Raw genomic sequence first — 13296 nt, forward strand, 5'->3', positions numbered from 1 at the left:
ATCAGCATGATCCCTTGCTCCGTTAAAAGAAATTGTCATGGACATTTGACGCATTACAAGAAATACTTTTTAGGGAGCATGTTTTCTTTAAGTGTGAGGTGTTCGGAAGGTCATGTGCGACAAATATGGAAGTCTCAACCTACAGTCAATAACAAACCTGCAGGAAATTTGTTGTTGTCCGCATCCACTGTACTGAGCGGCAATAGTTTCCGCAAAATAGAAAGTATGTTTAAAATTATGAACATGAAAATAATATCCAAATCCACTTTTTTCACTTACCAAAAGCAATATATTTTTGCAGGAATACATCTAACCTGGAAAAATGAACAGGAAAACTTACTCCAAGATATAGGTAGGGCTCCATTATACCTAACAGGCGATGGACAAAATGACTCACCAGGATTCAGTGCGAAATATTGCACGTATACACTGATGGATGCTGATTCCAAAAAAATTTGCGCTTTTCATGTCCAACAGTTGGAACCCACTACCTCATCTGTGGCATTAGAAAAAATTGCCTTCAGGAAGACACTACAGCAGCTGATTGATAAAAACATGGATATCTCGACAATTGCCACGGACCGCCACATATCTATCAGAAAAATTTTGCGAGAGGAATTCCCATATATTGACCACCAATTCGATGTGTGGCATTTGGCAAAATCCGTGGGAAATAAGTTAGCTACTGGGGCAAAAAATAAAAATACAGAGGTGTTACTATCATGGATTCAGCCTGTCAAAAACCACCTATGGTGGTGTTCACGCACGTGTAAAAGAGACCCAGAGAACTTGGTTGAGAAATGGAAATCAGTTGTGCGGCATGTAGCAAATGAACATGCGTGGGAGGAAAATTCTGTATATGCCCAATGTTACCATCCACAACTGACCGAGGAACAAAAGGAAAAAAAAAAATGGCTTGTTCCAGGGTTGCCAGCACACAACCATTTGTCCAAGATATGTTTGAATCCTGTGATTTTGAGGGACATAAAGCAGTTGTCGAATTTTTGCCATACTGGTGAATTGGAGATCTACCACAGTGTATGTCTAAAATATCGGCCTAAACGGATACACTTTTTCGTTGACTCGATGATTGCCAGAACACAATTAGCTGCCTTGGACCATAACAGGAACGTTGGTCGAATCCAAGCCACGGTCAAAAAAGCATCGGCAGTCAGTCAACCAGAGGGCTCTCAACGACACTCCTTTGTTTATTCTAAAGCACGGAGAGCATGGTTGGTTAAGGCAATCTATGAACCTACATCTCAAGATTTTATGGCTGAAGTTTTGGACAATGTGTTCCAAGTTCTTATTGACCCAACACTGTCAGATTGGGAGTCACAGAGAGGGACATTTTCAAGCAACATTGCACTTGTGCCAAAACCGGACACTGCAACATTACTTGAAGACTTCCAGTCTAGATTCCACTAATTAAACTTATTTATTCTTGCTATGGACTATCATTATTCATATTAAAGGACATCTGTCATTATCATGACTTGCACTAAACCTATTACTCAGGCTTATAGTGCTGCTGATGCTGATTAAAACGATACTTACCTTATGAAAAACGTTGCAGCATTTTCGAAGAAATCTTATGTTTTTTTGTTATATGTAAATCACATGCTTGTGCCTCAGTGTTACTCGGTGACGTCACTAATGAATATTCTTGCCTACCTCCTGTCATGTCTGCTGGGGGGAGAAGGTGGCTTCAAGGAGGACTGCGCACAACACATGCGCAGCTCCCATAATGTAGTCAGATGAGGCAGACATGACGTCACTGAGTCCCATAGAGGCCCAAGCCTGTGATTGATATAGAACCAAATAAAAGGATATCTCCCCAGACGCTGCAAAGTTTTTCTGAAGGATAAGTCGTGTTTGAATCATCGTCAACCGCACTACAAGACTGTGTAACAGGTTTAGTAAGGGTGATGATGATGACAGATATCCTAAAAATGTTCTAAGTTGATAAAAGTTTAAGTTTTTATACCTCATAATCATAACCATATGTTATATATAGTACTTTCTTTTTTTAAATCATAACCTTTATGTTGTCACTTTATTAAAAAATTATTTCGATTGTTTTTGGTTTAATTTTTTTTTATAATATTTTAAAGAAGAACCAAAATAACAAAGTAAAAGAAAAAAAAAAATAGGTGGTATGTTTAGATTAAATGCATAACACATATAAGTAACTTTTATCAATATATTTTATTAAATAACATATAAATAATATATAAATAATTTATAATTATTTATACATAAACAAATATTAAATACAATATATGTCAAATAATCCTTTTTAATAGTGCAATAACATTTGCTACAGTGAAATTGTCAACAATAACAGCTTCTCTAACCATTATTTATACTCAGGACAGTCAGGTTATACATATTGACATGCTCTCTGACTAACATGGGTAAATCGTTTAATACTTTTAAGGAAAACCGTCCTATATTGACTACCTCACTATCCACAGGTAACTGTGGATGATGTTGGGGACGGTGATTTAAATGAATCCATATCCTTGCCTTTATCCATCTAGACATTTGCCATCAATTTTACTTTTTGCAGTATATGCAATTTAGACTATAACTGGCACAGGCGGGGTTTACTTCAACCTAATGACACTGTGATGTGAGTCACTCCTGCCCCTCAGCTACGCTTATGATTACTTATTCCCTGTCCCTACAGCTACCTGAGGCCAATGAGGTACTGACATCACATTGACATTAGGCTGAATAAAACACTGTGCCAGTCAGAGTATAATTGGCATATACAGAATAAATAGTCTTGTGGAAAAAAGGCTGTTCAGAAAAGGGCATGGTAGGGATCATATAAAATAGCGTCCCCACACTATCTTATGTAACATGTGGATAGTGAGGTGTTAAATATGTGACGGTTGTCCTATAATTAAACACTTATAAACAATAATCCACAATATGTAATAAATTGTAAACAATGTATTTTATAATTTTTTTTATTACAGCTGGCTTGTGTTCAGAAATTCTGAGCAAAAGGTGGTCTATTAGCATTGTAATCACTGTACCATTGAAAACCGGTGTATTGGTTTTCCATATCAGGGAATCTGGTACGTACAGCGTTTATTACACACGATGGAATCGGAACACGGTTGCCTTTTCCCAGAAATCCATAAATCATTGCAGTAAAAAAACGATAAGCAATCCATCGATAGTTTCTGAAAAATAACAAATTGGCAGCGTTGATTATATGAACATAAAATAGGTAATTGCCCGATTTATCCAACATTATGTAAACTACACCCCACACACAGTGTAATATTGTGTATAGTGAGCATTTAAAATCCACAGTTGTTCTACTGTGGTTTTGAAGAGGATGCATTTAAAGTTAAAAATCATATTTCTCAATGTTAAAGCACACTTTTCCATAGATCAGTCAAACGCCAGTGTGGTGTAAATTCGCAATTCTAATTTGGTTGCATTGTGTGACTCGTGTACTTTCCTAAACGGTGTCCCTTTTGGGTGGTAGGAAAAATTTTACTGGCACAACCGGGGGCTTTGTTAGGCTTGGTTCACATATAGCAGTATTCCGGCACAGTTTTCATCCAGCGTGCACCGGAGGGAAACTGATGCTAGAAATGATGCCATTCATTACAATGGGACATTTCACAATCATCCAGCGTCTAAATGCTGATGCTGGATTGTTGGACATGATGGAGGGCACCGGACAAGGGAACGTAGCTTGCTGCGTTCCCCTGTCCATTGCCCTGAAAGAATGGAAGCCACATGCCATACAACAGATGGCAAGTTGTCATAAATTGTGTCATCAGTTGAGGAGAGATGTAAGATGAGTTCACCTATGTCGGATTCCAGACATATGTGAACCCAGCCTAAATGCATATTGGAAAATTATATTTCTCAATTATAAATTTGACTCCTTCTATTGTTAGTTTTTTACCGCCCCCTGCAGTGCACTAGCCATCCACTTACGGTGTACTTCAATACTCAGAAGAGATGGGGTTATAAATGATGTGTGTTTTTTTCTGATAACATTATTTTAAAAAATGCTAAATTAAGATTAAACAATAATATTATAGAACAATAAATAATTTATTTGTACTTATGCTAAAGTCATGAAACAAATGTGGGCTATTAAGATTCAATTTACTCGTTTATACGTTGCTCAAGAGGTTTAGTTTAAAAAATAGTATTTAATTATTTTTTTTTTATGTTCTAGAACAGTGTTTCTCAAGTTCAGTCCTCATGACCCACCAAACAGGTCATGTTTTCAAGATTTCCTTAGTTTTTCACAGGTGATATAATTATGGTCAGTGAATCAGTCATCATCACAATTATATCACCTGTGAAAGACTAAGGAAATCCTGAAAACACCACCTGTTAGCGAGTCCTGAGGACCACGCTTGAGAAACACTGTTCTAGAACTATAGGGGCTTCATAAATAAAACATGTCCGAAAAAAATCATTTTAGAAAATGCTTCTCAAAATTTACGCTCCCTCCCTTCTTATCTCTCTACTCTGCTATTCTAAAAATTTAAAGAGACAAGAAAAATACATAATTTTTAATTTGTAATTAAAAAATTATTTAAAAAATTTACCTATTTAGTTCACGATTAAATTCTCTCTGTGACATCTGGTCAACAAGGACAGTGTAGGCCTCGAGTGCAGCTGTAGAAAGTATTTGAATTTCAAAATGAGGGTGTAAAGTAACACATTTGTTTTCTCCTCTGTAGTTATTCATTTGTGAAAATTCCCAACAACAAATACTTTCTACAACTGCACTCATGGGTTGACAGCATGTACATTGGCACCAGTGAGTGCTTCCACATCTGCCTTCAGGGTCAGGGATCGGTGCAGGCCGCTCTTCACCCGGACCCCATTCAGGGTCGTTTTGAAAGCAGTAGGGATGCAGTCGATTCTCTTCATCAATGGGAGACTGCAGGCGATGTAATAGGTTTTGAAGGAACTAGAAAATAAATAAAAAGTATATAATTAAAATACAGTATGAAACTTTTTAAAAAAAAATATCACATATAGATAATAATATATGTTGAAATTATTGGACGGGTTAACGCTGCATAATACGTTCATCTGTATGTTATAGTCTGTTTAATCCAATTATCTTGCGTCTAAACAGACAGGGTGGAAAATTGACAACGCAAAATATACCTTTAAATAATAACTAAGTGTTTGAAAATGCAGCACATCCACAGTAATTTTGTAATAGCGAGTGGGCTCAGGGACAAAGAGTGACAGTGACATTACGTATGGTACACTCCATGATATTACATGCAAGATGTAGTGATAAAAGTATTGAAATTAGCACTTTTACTTCACGCCCCTGTCCATTTCACATTCAAAGAGGGGTCCTTATGTGACATGACTATGATGCCACGTAAGCAGCGGCTGCCACACTATGCCGGGTGCTGCACTGAGATATCTGATGTTCCCGGAGCAGATCATTCATCTTGTTCCTTAGCCTTTTGATAGGGGATAACATAAAAATACTACAGACAATTCGAAAACAACAAAGAATAATATTTTAATTAATGAATATAAAATTAATTACCGTATTTTCTGACACTATTCTAGTACGCGGTGCAGGAGTAGCTCTTACTTCCCAATTATCCTCTTCATTGGATTCTGATTCCTATAGGAAATAAATATGAAAAAATTTAGAAGTATATAGGCACACACACACACCCACATATTTTTGCGTTTTAATACTAAATATACTTACATCATTTGAATTCCACTCTGAGCTTGTATTGACAGTTTCAGTAACCGTAGACTCCTGGTCGAATATTATTTCCTCCTCTGACTGTTTCAAAAAATAAAATAAAAAATTGAACAAAAAATATTAAAAGTATATATCCTATATATTTAAATAAATTGTAGATATAAAATATTATTTTTTTAATAATATTTTAATTTTAAAAGTTTGTGCAACACTAAAACATGGAGGTAATGTTCAGTGAAATTACAGAGTGTTGTATGGTTAGAAATAGAGGTGAGTAGAAGTTGTAAGTAACGAGGTGTGAAGAGGACCGAAAGAGTGTTATAGGTTGAGGAGCAGGGTTATAAAGTTATAGGGCGAGTTTTGAGGACAGACAGAGTGGGATAGGGTGAGGGGTGAGGAGGAAGGATACTGAGGTGTCGGCTTAGATACAGGGATGATGAGAACAGACAGAGTGGTATAGGGTGATGGTATGGGATGATGAGAACAGACAGAGTGGTATAGGGTGAGGGTATGGGATGTTGATAACAGACAGAGTGGTATAGGGTGATGGTATGGGATGATGAGAACAGACAGAGTGGTATAGGGTGATGGTATGGGATGATGAGAACAGAGAGTGGTATAGGGTCAGGGTATGGGATGTTGATAACAGACAGAGTGGTATAGGGTGATGGTATGGGATGATGAGAACAGACAGAGTGGTATAGGGTGATGGTATGGGATGATGAGAACAGACAGAGTGGTATAGGGTGATGGTATGGGATGATGAGAACAGACAGAGTGGTATAGGGTGATGGTATGGGATCATGAGAACAGACAGAGTGGTATAGGGTGATGTTATGGGATCATGAGAACAGACAGAGTGGTATAGGGTGATGGTATGGGATGATGAGAACAGACAGAGTGGTATAGGGTCAGGGTATGGGATGTTGATAACAGACAGAGTGGTATAGGGTGATGGTATGGGATGATGAGAACAGACAGAGTGGTATAGGGTGATGGTATGGGATCATGAGAACAGACAGAGTGGTATAGGGTGATGGTATGGGATGATGAGAACAGACAGAGTGGTATAGGGTGAGGGTATGGGATGTTGATAACAGACAGAGTGGTATAGGGTGATGGTATGGGATGATGAGAACAGACAGAGTGGTATAGGGTGATGGTATGGGATGATGAGAACAGACAGAGTGGTATAGGGTCAGGGTATGGGATGTTGATAACAGACAGAGTGGTATAGGGTGATGGTATGGGATGATGAGAACAGACAGAGTGGTATAGGGTGATGGTATGGGATCATGAGAACAGACAGAGTGGTATAGGGTCAGGGTATGGGATGATGAGAACAGACAGAGTGGTATAGGGTGAGGGTATGGGATGATGAGAACAGACAGAGTGGTATAGGGTGAGGGTAAATGATGAGAAGGAGGATTTAGAAAGTGGTATATGGTGAGTAGAATGATGAAAGTTTGATGGGTTGTATGGTGAGATACATGGGTGAGAAGGACGACCAGAGTAGTCTAGAGCAGTGATGGCGAACCTATGACACGCTTGGAACTGGTGTCACGCCGAGCACCCTCCGTGGGCACACGGCCACAGGCAGAGGCGGCTCTAGGCTTTGTGAGGCCTTAGGCAGAATTTAGACATGAGGCCCCACTCACCCCCTTCGCAGAGGTTAAGGAAGAACCCCAAGGCCGAGCATCTTATTACTGCTGCTTGTGTGGGTGGGATGTGTACCGTGGAAACCACATGGGATGAATTGGAGAGGGATGGGACTGGGAACCATGGTGTAGGGGAGAAAGAGGAGGGGGTAAAAAGGGGGGGAGTGGGTAAATAATGAGGGATGGGTAGAGGAGAACTGGAGTGAAACTGAGGGATCCTGGTCTGTATAGTAATAAAAAAAAAAAAAAAAAAAAAGGATTGGTGCTTGCATGAGGGGGAAAGACAGACAGACAGGGGGACAGATGGGCAGACAGGGGGACAGACAGGGGGACAGATGGACAGACTGGCAGGTGGACAGATGGACAGATTGGCTGGAGGACAGATGGACAGACTGGCTGGGGGACAGATGGACAGACTGGCAGGGGGAAAGACGGACATACTGGCTGGGGGACAGATGGACATACTGGCTGGGGGACAGATGGACATACTGGCTGGGGGACAGATGGACATACTGGCTGGGGGACAGATGGACAAATTGGCTGGGGGACAGATGGACAGACTGGCTGGGGGACAGATGGACAGACTGGCTGGGGGACAGATGGACAGATTGGCAGGTGGACAGATGGACAGATTGGCTGGGGGACAGATGGACAGATTGGCAGGTGTACAGATGGACATACTGGCTGGGGGACAGATGGACAGATTGGCAGGGGGACAGATTGGCTGGGGGACAGATGGACATACTGGCTGGGGGACAGATGGACAGATTGGCAGGTGGACAGATGGACAGATTGGCTGGGGGACAGATGGACAGATTGGCTGGGGGACAGATGGACAGATTGGCAGGTGTACAGATGGACATACTGGCAGGTGTACAGATGGACAGATTGGCAGGTGTACAGATGGACATACTGGCAGGTGTACAGATGGACAGATTGGCAGGTGTACAGATGGACAGATTGGCAGGTGTACAGATGGACATACTGGCTGGGGGACAGATGGACAGATTGGCAGGTGTACAGATGGACAGATTGGCTGGGGGACAGATGGACAGACTGGCTGGGGGACAGATGGACAGACTGGCTGGGGGACAGATGGACAGACTGGCTGGGGGACAGATGGACAGATTGGCTGGAGGACAGATGGACAGACTGGCTGGGGGACAGATGGACAGATTGGCTGGAGGACAGATGGACAGACTGGCTGGGGGACAGATGGACAGACTGGCTGGGGGACAGATGGATAGACTGGCAGGTGGACAGATGGACAGACTGGCTGGGGGACAAATGGACAGATTGGCAGGTGGACAGATGGACAGACTGGCAGGTGTACAGATGGACATACTGGCTGGGGGACAGATGGACAGATTGGCAGGTGTACAGATGGACAGATTGGCTGGGGGACAGATGGACAGACTGGCTGGGGGACAGATGGACAGACTGGCTGGGGGACAGATGGACAGATTGGCAGGTGTACAGATGGACAGATTGGCTGGGGGACAGATGGACAGATTGGCAGGTGGACAGATGGACATACTGGCTGGGGGACAGATGGACAGATTGGCAGGTGGACAGATGGACATACTGGCTGGGGGACAGATTGGCAGGTGTACAGATGGACAGATTGGCTGGGGGACAGATGGACAGATTGGCAGGTGGACAGATGGACAGACTGGCTGGGGGACAGATGGACAGACTGGCTGGGGGACAGATGGACAGATTGGCAGGTGTACAGATGGACATACTGGCAGGTGTACAGATGGACAGATTGGCAGGTGTACAGATGGACATACTGGCAGGTGTACAGATGGACAGATTGGCTGGGGGACAGATGGACAGATTGGCTGGGGGACAGATGGACAGACTGCCTGGGGGACAGATGGACAGATTGGCTGGGGGACAGATGGACAGATTGGCTGGGGGACAGATGGACAGATTGGCTGGGGGACAGATGGACAGATTGGCAGGTGGACAGATGGACATACTGGCTGGGGGACAGATGGACAGATTGGCAGGTGTACAGATGGACAGATTGGCTGGGGGACAGATGGACAGATTGGCTGGGGGACAGATGGACATACTGGCTGGGGGACAGATTGGCAGGTGGACAGATGGACAGATTGGCTGGGGGACAGATGGACAGATTGGCAGGTGTACAGATGGACATACTGGCTGGGGGACAGATGGACAGATTGGCAGGTGGACAGATGGACATACTGGCTGGGGGACAGATGGACAGATTGGCAGGTGGACAGATGGACAGATTGGCTGGGGGACAGATGGACAGATTGGCAGGTGGACAGATGGACAGACTGGCTGGGGGACAGATGGACAGACTGGCTGGGGGACAGATGGACAGACTGGCAGGTGTACAGATGGACAGATTGGCTGGGGGACAGATGGACAGATTGGCTGGGGGACAGATGGACATACTGGCTGGGAGACAGATGGACAGATTGGCAGGTGGACAGATGGACAGATTGGCTGGGGGACAGATGGACAGATTGGCAGGTGTACAGATGGACATACTGGCAGGTGTACAGATGGACAGATTGGCAGGTGTACAGATGGACATACTGGCAGGTGTACAGATGGACAGATTGGCAGGTGTACAGATGGACATACTGGCTGGGGGACAGATGGACAGATTGGCAGGTGTACAGATGGACAGATTGGCTGGGGGACAGATGGACAGATTGGCTGGGGGACAGATGGACTGATTGGCAGGTGGACAGATGGACAGACTGGCTGGGGGACAGATGGACAGACTGGCTGGGGGACAGATGGACAGACTGGCTGGGGGACAGATGGACAGACTGGCTGGGGGACAGATGGACAGACTGTCTGGGGGACAGATGGATAGACTGGCAGGTGGACAGATGGACAGATTGGCTGGAGGACAGATGGACAGACTGGCTGGGGGACAGATGGACAGACTGGCTGGGGGACAGATGGACAGACTGGCTGGGGGACAGATGGACAGATTGGCAGGTGGACAGATGGACAGACTGGCAGGTGTACAGATGGACATACTGGCTGGGGGACAGATGGACAGACTGTCTGGGGGACAGATGGATAGACTGGCAGGTGGACAGATGGACAGATTGGCTGGAGGACAGATGGACAGACTGGCTGGGGGACAGATGGATAGACTGGCAGGTGGACAGATGGACAGACTGGCTGGGGGACAGATGGACAGACTGGCTGGGGGACAGACTGGGGGACAGGGATGTCCTGGTTACCTCTCTGTGGTCCTGCGTTAGCATCCTGGTTGTAGAGCACCCCGGGAAATAACGAAACTGACGTCCCATGCATGCACCCGAAAAGAAGAGCAGAGGGGAGCATCCTGGGAAAACAAGAATGACACACGCAGAGGCGGCCGAAAGCTCATTGGAGCTCGGCAAGCCAATAGAATAGGACGTTTTTTAAGAGGCGGGGATAGGGAAATAGGTTAGAGAGAAGGGGGCGTGTAATATTATAATTTAGGGAGGGGGCCGAGCAGAGGAGTCACAGGGGGAGGGCAGGAGATTACAGGAAGAGATGAGTGGGCATGCTGGGAGAGGTAGTTTTAGCATGGCTGCCATAGAAGAAAACCAGGAAGTGCTGAAAACTTCGGGAGTGAATAAAAGAATAACCGCTGGGCCGATTTTATTAAAAGTGGCGACATTGAAAAGGTATTTCAATTGGCTAAATTCTGGCATTTTGTGGAATGGGGCTTCAGACTACTCCTTTAAGATGGGGCTTCTGTGAAAAACATTTCCCACACCGAGGACAGGAATATGGCTTCTCCCCCATGTGAGATCTCTGATGATTGCAAAGATGAGACTTCTGTGAAAAACATTTCCCACACTCAGAACAGGAATACGGCTTCTCCCCCGTGTGAGATCTCTGATGTGTGTTAAGAATGGACTTCTGTGAAAAACATTTCCCACACTCAGGACAGGAATATGGCTTCTCCCCTGTGTGAGACCTCTGATGCGTAACAAGGTTTGATTTTCGTACAAAACATTTTCCACAATCTGAACAGGAAAATGGTTTTAGTCCCGTGTGCAGTTGCTGATGTGTGTGAAGATGGGACTTTTGTGAAAAGCATTTCCCACACTCAGGACAGCAATATGGCTTCTCCCCCGTGTGACATCTCTGATGAATGACAAAATATCTTTTTGTTGGAAAACATTTCCCACACTCAGGACATGAATAAGTCTTTTCATCCATGTGAGACTTCTGATGTCTGGCGAGACTGGACATCTGTGAAAAACATTTCCCACACTCAGAACAGGAAAGTGGCTCCTGCCCCGCGTGCGATCTCTGATGTTTGTAAAGAATGGACTTGTCTGAAAAACATTTTCCGCACTCAGGACAGGAATACGGCTTCTCCCCCGTGTGAGATCTCTGATGCGTGATAAAATGGGACTTTCTTGCAAAACATTTCCCGCACTCATCACAGGAATATGGCTTCTCCCCTGTGTGTAATCTCCGATGTGGGTAAAGATTGGACTTGTCTGAAAAACATTTCCCACACTCAGGACAGGAATACGGCTTCTCACCTGTGCAAGATCTTTTGTGCACATCAAGATTGCATTTAAAATGGAAACTCTCCCCGCACTTAGTACAGAAAAACCTCTTATCTGTTGGAAGGATGGCACTGTCCCTCACAGTCTGAGGTTCCTCAGGATAAGAGGAATACGATGGTCCGGCACCATCCCTCACAGTCTGAGGTTCCTCAGGATAAGAGGAATACGATGGTCCATCTACACTGTGTGGTGCAGGATGGACATTTGAGGTAGCCGGGTTTTTTCCTGGACTATAGTGTGTGATGTCCTCATCTTCTACTTTACAGTCTGGAGACTCAAGTGAGACAATCCTCTGAGGTTTTCCTCATCTCCCGTCCATCTACTAAAATAGAAATAAAAAGATTATTACTAGACATGAGCAGATTGGTTCCCCTAAACCAGGACTCCGCCCACATCAGGCAGCTTTGTCTCTGAGGATCTTACAATTCCGCCCTCAAGGTAACTACTAAATGGATCCTCTGATCTCCTACCAGTTCATTTCTTTATTCATGGACCTTAGTCAGAGAGTGAGGAAACAACGAGAACTGTCTTTTATAGGAGTGACAGTGATGAGGGGATTATATGACGAGTGTCCCCTCCCCCTCTATCACTCATTGCCATCTTCCCAACACAAGAAGTTCTGCACTTCCTTATTTAGTCCATGATTTAGTCATGAATAACAGCGGGGCTGAGCTCCCCGCCAGAGGTCAGAGAGTGAGGATGGGGGGAGAACAACCAAGATGAAGACTGGACTGATCCTGAAGACCACCATCATTGGGTTACTGACTCCTCCCTCATTATCACTTTCTGTTTAAGGTTCCAAAGTCTGAGGATGTTATCACATTATTATCAACATGTAAAAGTCTGTCCTCCAATCAGATCATCAGATATAAAATGTCCAGCTGGTAGAAAATGGATGCAAAAGAAGTAAAGCCTATGTAATGTACAACTTATTATATAGGATACAAAAGTTAGTTCTATACAGTATCAGATTTATGTACAACATAGAGAATATAGTGCAGGGATCAGGAGTATGTAATGTACAATATAAATTATACAGTGTAAGGGTCAGGACTCATAATATTGGTATTCAGTAATCAGTAGAAGCTTAAATGTTTACATGAGACAAGCTGCAGAGGTCCCACACCGCTGCCTCCCGTCTCCTGAGACTGCACTCAGTGACTTGGGTGTGAGACTATACAGACATATCCCTCCACCCGACACAGCCAGCAAATATCAGAGCAAGCAAATCTGGGAAAATTGCCATCAGAGATCTTGCTAGACCTGGGCACTCTGGACCAATCAGAGAGCAGTATGGGTGGAGGAATGTATATAGTGTTAATGACCC

The 13296-nt window shown here is 44.0% G+C and overlaps 3 protein-coding genes across 3 annotated transcripts in view; 2 read left to right on the forward strand and 1 right to left on the reverse strand.

The window, feature by feature from the left end:
* LOC309549864 (uncharacterized protein) overlaps window positions 1-1428 on the forward strand; it is a gene marked incomplete at both ends in the record, with an annotated part of 2955 nt that extends 1527 nt beyond the window's left edge. Inside the window, one exon of the mRNA XM_082250360.1 lies at window positions 1-1428. This exon is cut by the window's left edge and continues 1527 nt beyond it. Within this exon, the coding sequence (XP_082106486.1) occupies window positions 1-1428 (1428 nt within the window).
* LOC309550266 (uncharacterized protein) overlaps window positions 1-13296 on the forward strand; it is a gene marked incomplete at both ends in the record, with an annotated part of 211727 nt that overhangs the window by 33937 nt on the left and 164494 nt on the right. The gene's annotated exons all lie outside the window — the stretch shown is intronic.
* LOC309549866 (uncharacterized protein) overlaps window positions 1775-13296 on the reverse strand; it is a gene marked incomplete at its 3' end in the record, with an annotated part of 148965 nt that continues 137443 nt past the window's right edge. The window contains 6 exon segments of the mRNA XM_082250362.1: window positions 1775-1946; window positions 4596-4665; window positions 4765-4963; window positions 5567-5647; window positions 5738-5818; window positions 11122-12023. Of these exon segments, the coding sequence (XP_082106488.1) occupies window positions 1775-1946; window positions 4596-4665; window positions 4765-4963; window positions 5567-5647; window positions 5738-5818; window positions 11122-12023 (1505 nt within the window).

This window comes from Pelophylax lessonae, assembly GCF_965119305.1.
Source record: "Pelophylax lessonae genome assembly, chromosome: 3".
NCBI lineage: Eukaryota > Metazoa > Chordata > Amphibia > Anura > Ranidae > Pelophylax > Pelophylax lessonae.